Genomic DNA, 7,295 nt, shown 5'->3' with positions numbered 1-7,295 from the left:
AGGATTGGGGCCATGAATTCAATATCCTTACAAAAATTGTCCTCATGCAAGGGGGCTAGCTGTCATTCTCTCCTCATAAAAGGGGGCTAGCTGTCATACAAGGGGGCTAGCTGTCATTCTCTCCTCATACAAGGGGGCTAGCTGCCATTCTCTCCTCATACAAGGGGGCTAGTTCTCATTCTTTACTTTACTTCTTGACTTATTCATCCCTTCATTGATTAATTTACTTTCTTTTCATTAAATTCTATTTTATATTGGTCAATTCTTTGTTTGCCGACCACCCGATCATTTTATATACATTTTTCTCAAACTTGAACTTTGTATACATGCATACCATGTTTCTTCAAATTCGAACGATATTAATTTAACATTAACATGCAAATTGTCTTGCAGAAGTCTAATTAATTAGGTGAGAATTTTGCGTATCGAAAGATATTTATTTTTTAAAAGCAAGTTATCTAGCGAAAACCAAAGCAATAGGCAATTGAATTGAAATAATAGAACCCGAACATTTTAGATTTAGCTAAGAGTTTAAGCAGTCTTGCTCAAGTCCGAAAGTTTCTGTAGACCAAACACAATCAACGATTTAATTAATCCAGAAAATTCTTACTTTCAATCCAGATTATAGACTTATAAATATGTTACTATAATGTTGACAAACCATCCAACAAGAAGGTCACAAGTTTATCAATATGATAGCTTGACAATCATTAAATAAACATGAGCACGTGACATCGTTATATTGGAGTTTCGTCGTCACGCTGCTATGACCGTGACCTCTACTTATGACACGGAAATAATTCTGTATGAATTACTTAGCTCTGACGCCATTCAGTGATGCGGACATGTTTGGTGAATGCGCGATAAAAATAAGTTCTGTAATGTCGTACCGATTCATGACAGAAAATAATTTAACATACCATAAAAAATAGTGGAAATATACATATGAATTTATTCATGTCTATTAGTCTAGCAAATATTTTTGTTTACATTTGCCTGGTTCGAAAACTTAGGTTGAATATATTTGCGTATGAATCAACGAACTATTTTTAATACTCTCGCACCCGGTGGCCGCCATCTTGGCAGAAGACGAACGAACCCACAGCAACGCAGCTACCGGTTTTACCGGTATATCTTTGATTTAGACTGAATATCGTCGTTTGCAAAGACTCATAAGGGGATAAAGAACAGACAACATGGCAACGCTGCTCCCAATACGGTTTCAGGAGCATTTGCAGGTAAGATTTATATAAGATACACCGGTTCGTTTCAGTACCAGGAGACAAACACGCCCCTCACTCGGGAGTATAGAGACAGATTTGTGATGTTTTGGGTTTCTATCATCACTTTAATTGTTTGGTTTGGTTAGTTAAGACCATGCTTTTTACTCATAGGTTGCAAAGTATCCTTGAAGTTATTTACATAGCCATAATTCAGTGTCTACCCCACAAACGAGATCGATGATTTGGCAGTCCCTTTCTACCGGAAACAGTATTTGTCAATCTTTGTAAAAACCGGAAGAAGGTTAGAAACTAATTTATTTGTAATGTTATTTATTGATTGCATGCCCTATTCACGCTAACTATTCGTTACTTTGGCATAGTGAAAGTTGTAGGTCCGTTTCCTTCCGGGTTGACTTCCTTGTAACGCCCCCTAAACCTGACCCATATTGACTGTTTGATATTCAACATTTGTACGTTTCTGACTCATTTGCTTACAGTACTGGGATCACTTTAATACGTATTGGTTCCAATGATAATTTTGTTTTGTATGCACAAAATCACAAGAAGAGAACTGCTGACTTTGATGTAGTGAATAGTGTGTCTCACAGTTATCAGTTATACTGGTCAAAGTTTTGGGGGTGTGGTTTTCGCTTGATAAATTTGTTGTAACTGATCCATAAAAATAAAATTAAAAAATATCTTTTATTAAGTTAAGAGTGTAGCAACAATTTTGTTTTTGCCATCAGGGTTAGATGTTGTAAGTAAACATGAGTTTATAGGTGACATGATCTTTTGCTACCCCCAGGGATTCTGATAAATGATGTATATACATGTATAGTATGTCCTAATAAAACTTGCTTCAGTACTGTCAGATTAAAAAAAACAACAGCAGTGGTTTATGAGCCTTGGATTCATGCTTTTATTGGACTCACCCGCTTAGTTATTTGGAACTCTTAGTAATTGGGACTTATCAAAAATTTGAAAATAATAATAATAAATAGCATTATATAGCTAGCGCCTTATATATGAATTTGACCAGGGAATTTGACTTTCTAAAAGCATTCCACAACGTGGCCGAAACCCTCCCAAAGCACCAGTTTCTGTATGTCGCAGTACAATATTTTGGGACATACTGTATAACAATGATTCTGTCTGCGACCGCAGCGATAATGACTGCTGATACAGGGTAATAAGCTCCTGTAGGTACTGGGGAGCTGTTCTGTTCAGATGTTCAGGACTTGACCGAAAAATTTCTACAAAAAATGCTGACTATACAATAAATCAGTTGGTTGATATTATGATTTACTGATCGTTTGTATTCAAGGTTCACACCTAGATTTTGTTGCACACAGCTTAAGATCATTTTCACTCAGCAGAGGTATACAAATGCACTCGCCAGGGTTCCAGCAGAAGTATAAGTTTAATTGTTAAGATCCCAAACAATCTCAGTGATAAGTTCAATGAGTTGTCAGCTTATAAATTATAATATAATTGTTGTATGGTGATATTCAACATCTCCGAGTCCTTTGTGTTTTACAGAATCCACAGATGTCATTGATGCCACAATGATTAGTGTTATGGTTACTGGTGCCATAAGAAATACTTCCATTGAGATAACTTACGCATTTGAAACAACTATATGATATTAAAATTTATCAACAACAGTGTAAACATTCAGCAGGGCTAGCGCAAGAATTTTTAAAGCTTTTGTGCACCCTGTATTCGCCTGCACTATCTGAAACCAATTGCATGACCGAAGCCCAATAACCAATGAAGCACCTTTCACTACAAAAAAACCCATTTTCATACAGGAGTGGAACAATGTTATTTTTATGGACAAATCAAGATTGTCACTTGATGATGTATGGCATAGTGTCAGGAGACACTTGGTGGTGGGGATTTAAAATTGTTTAAATAGATTGTTGACTCCCAAAGGGGTAATTTGGCCATATTGATTTAGAGACTTATCTGGAACTGAGAGAAGAATATCAACCATATTTGGTTTGAATCATCCTTAGGTAGTAGAGATTCAGAATTGTACAAATGGAGGGGTTGACCCCCTAGACTGCTGAGGGATATGACCAATAAAGGGTTATTTGTCCATGTTGCTTTAAGCGGAATGGAGGTATTCTCAGATGGTGAGGATTCAAAACTAAACAAATGGAGGGGCTGACCCCCTGTGTGATTGAGGGATGGGCCTAAAAGGGTTTATTTAGCCATACTGCTTGTTTAACAACTTCTTCTCTAGGTCTATAACAAAGTGATGGATATCAACTATATTTGGTTCAAGATTCAAACTTGTACCATTTAAAGGGCTGACCCCTGAGTCGAAGGGGCAGAGCCAAAACAAATTTTTAACTTGGACATTATTGAGATACCCACCCTATAACCATACAATTGCTGAGCATTAATAGACAAACACAATCATGATATGAGAAATGACCCTAAGGTCTGACCCTGTCACTGGGACTTAATTCCTGAGCCATAACTAAAACAGTTGAAATCTCCACACAATCACAATATGCCATTGCTAGGCATCAAGAGATGAACATAAAAATGATATTAATATTGACTGTTGGGTTGGCCCAACCCATAGGGACCTATTTTTGGGCTATTTTGAAATGGTTGAGATCACTCCCCATAACCATATGTACATTTAAAAGCTAGGCATGAAGAGATAATTAGTCATGATCCCACCATATATACCATTTTTGGGTACCATCATTTCTGGCTATAACTTTGAAACCATTGAGATCCCGACTCCATAATCGTAAATACCTTTGATAGGTATAAATAATGAATTGACTCCGGGGTCGAGCCCCACCAGTAGTGACTAAATTACTGAGCAATAACTTTGAAACGGTTGAAATCCCCACCCAATGATCATAAATACAATTGCTTGGCATGAAGAGTAGACCACAAACATGATATTAGTATTGAACCTTGGGTCGGGCCCCACTTCTAGGGACTTAATTTCTGGGTCATAACTTTAAAATGGTTGAGATTCCCAACCCATAGCCATATATACAATTGCTTGTCAAAAATGTTGAGGTGAGTGACACAGGCCCTGTGGGCCTCAGCATGGACAAATACAGGCCATTTTTATGGCCAATTATTGGCCAATTCCCTTCTCCCATTTCAGCATTATTCCCCCTATTTCAGTTAAAAAAAACCCACATGTATCTGTCATGGTTCTATGTATTGTGGGGACCATTGATACTGACTTTGTTATCGTAATGTGTGGTGTGGGGACCATTGATACTGACTTTGTTATCGTAATGTGTGGTGTGGGGACTATTGATACTGACTTTGTTATCATAATGTGTGGTGTGGGGACTATTGATACTGACTTTGTTATCGTAATGTGTGGTGTGGGGACCATTGGTACTGACTTTGTTATCGTAATGTGTGGTGTGGGGTCCATTGATACTGACTTTGTTATTGTATTGTGTTGTGTGGGGACCATTGATACTGACTTTGTTATTGTAATGTGAGGTGTGGGGACCATTGATACTGACTTTGTTATTGTAACGTGTGGTGTGGGGACCATTGATACTGACTTTGTTATCGTAACGTGTGGTGTGGGGACTATTGATACTGACTTTGTTATCGTAATGTGTAGTGTGGGGACCATTGATACTGACTTTGTTATTGTAACGTGTGGTGTGGGGACCATTGATACTGACTTTGTTATCATAAGGTGTGGTGTGGGGACCATTGATACTGACTTTGTTATCGTAACGTGTGGTGTGGGGACTATTGATACTGACTTTGTTATCATAATGTGTTGTGTGGGGACTATTGATACTGACTTTGTTATCGTAATGTGTAGTGTGGGGACCATTGATACTGACTTTGTTATCGTAATGAGTGGTGTGGGGACCATTGATACTGACTTTGTTATTGTAACGTGTGGTGTGGGGACCACTGATACTTACTTTGTTATCGTAATGTGTGGTGTGGGGACCATCGATACTGACTTTGTTATCGTAATGTGTGGTGTGGGGTCCATTGATACTGACTTTGTTATCGTAATGTGTGGTGGGGGGACCATTGATGCTGACTTTGTTATCGTAATGTGTGGTGTGGGGACTATTGATACTGACTTTGATATCGTAATGTGTGGTGTGGGGACCATTGATACTGCCTTTGTTATCGTAATGTGTGGTGTGGGGACCATCGATACTGACTTTGTTATCGTAATGTGTGGTGTGTGGACCATTGATACTGACTTTGTTATCGTAATGTGTGGTGTGGGGTCCATTGATACTGACTTTGTTATTGTAATGTGTGGCGTGGGGACCACTGATACTGACTTTGTTATCGTAATGTGTGGTGTGGGGACGATTGATACTGACTTTGTTATTGTAATGTGTGGTGTACATGTGTGGACCATTGATACTGACTTTGTTATTGTAATGTATGGTGTGGGGACCATTGATACTGACTTTGTTATCGTAACGTGTGGTGTGGGGACTATTGATACTGACTTTGTTATCGTAATGTGTAGTGTGGGGACCATTGATACTGACTTTGTTATTGTAATATGTGGTGTGGGGACCATTGATACTGACTTTGTTATCATAATGTGTGGTGTGGAGACTATTGATACTGACTTTGTTATCGTAATGTGTAGTGTGGGGACCATTGATACTGAATTTGTTATCGTAATGTGTGGTGTGGGGACCATTGTTACTGACTTTGTTATCGTAATGTGTGGTGTGGGGACCATCGATACTGACTTTGTTATCGTAATGTGTGGTGTGTGGACCATTGATATTGACTTTGTTATTGTAATGTGTGGTGTGTGGACCATTGATACTGACTTTGTTATCGTAATGTGTAGTGTGGGGACCATTGATACTGACTTTGTTATCGTAATGTGTAGTGTGTGGAAGCTGTGATAGATATTGATCTTCCTGTTAGCTGTACCATGATGCCTGCAGCACTGATCACAGTACATGTATGGTGTCCTTTTAGTCAGCAGTGTCCATATAATCAATGCTACAATACAGACCCTTTCAGCAGTAGATCTAGACCAACCTTGTTTAACTTGGTCGTGTGTTGGTACCATTGATTTTGGACCATAAACCTTTTGCACAGCTTTCTTGTCCTTAGAATTGTTTCAAGGTGAATGTTAACTGATTTTTTTCATTAATGTCTCTGATAGCTGGCCAGCTTTTTGTGGGTCTTTGCATGTTGTTTACAAAGACCCTATCACTGATATCTGTAATTTATAAAGAAAACTTAATTTAACATCTTGAAAATCGAACTTCAGATGGAGCTTATATAAGGTAGTAGAATGCAACCTAGTAGAACTGGCATGACTAGAGATTAAACATTACAATTGTCATATACGCTGTAATTATAAAAAAAACCAAGAACAGTGATATGGCTAGAACCTAAAATCTTAATTGATATTTTTTGGAGGTTTATTTTAATGCAGTGATAAATTTACATATGAGTCCTGAGCCCTATACTCATAGAATGTTGATGGGAGTCATAGAATTTCTGGAAATACTTGAATTTAACATTGTGGCACCCATTGTTTTTAGCAATTCAGCTGAAAAGGACCGATGGAAATAAATTGTAGATTGATCACTGTTAATGTTTTCTTGTTAAACTGATTGTCCCAAAATAACTTCATGAAGTTACTTAATGACTTCTTAAATTTCTAAATATTACACTTTAAATATATATATATTTTTTTTAATCTTCTTTTCTGTCTGTTTTTGTATTTGATAAAAGTTGATATTGGAGTTAGTGTTATGTTTTGTTTAGACAGATTATCACAGATAACCAAACTGCCTTCTTCATCTTTTTATTAGCTCACCTGGCACGAAGTGCCAAGTGAGCTTATGCCGTGGCGCGGCGTCCGTCGTCCGTCCGTCCTCGTCCGTCAACTTTTCCTTTAAACAACTTCTTCTGAAGAACGGACAGGCCTAGAGTCATGATATTTGGCTGAAAGCTTCGTTGGTAGGAGCCCTACAAAGTTTGAGAACGAAAATGACCTTGACCTGTTTTCAAGGTCACAGGGGTCAAATATGTCAAAAACTTCAAACGACTTCTTCT

At 37.9% G+C, this 7,295-nt stretch overlaps 1 protein-coding gene across 2 annotated transcripts in view; it reads left to right on the top strand.

Moving 5' to 3' along the window:
* Positions 1 to 1,060: 1,060 nt before the first annotated feature.
* The window catches only part of LOC110451010 (clathrin heavy chain 1), a 51,578-nt gene continuing 45,343 nt past the window's right edge, over positions 1,061 to 7,295 (top strand). For both annotated transcript variants that reach the window (XM_021498837.1, XM_021498836.1), the window contains exon 1: positions 1,061 to 1,238. In XM_021498837.1, coding sequence (XP_021354512.1) covers positions 1,197 to 1,238 — 42 coding nt within the window. In that variant the 5' untranslated portion in view covers positions 1,061 to 1,196. The remainder of the gene's footprint in view (positions 1,239 to 7,295) is intronic.

The sequence above is a fragment of the Mizuhopecten yessoensis genome, unplaced genomic scaffold (genome assembly GCF_002113885.1).
Source record: "Mizuhopecten yessoensis strain PY_sf001 unplaced genomic scaffold, ASM211388v2 scaffold5691, whole genome shotgun sequence".
NCBI lineage: Eukaryota > Metazoa > Mollusca > Bivalvia > Pectinida > Pectinidae > Mizuhopecten > Mizuhopecten yessoensis.
The sequence above is the reverse complement of the archived record's forward strand: the minus strand, read 5'-3'. Positions and strand labels throughout refer to the sequence as shown.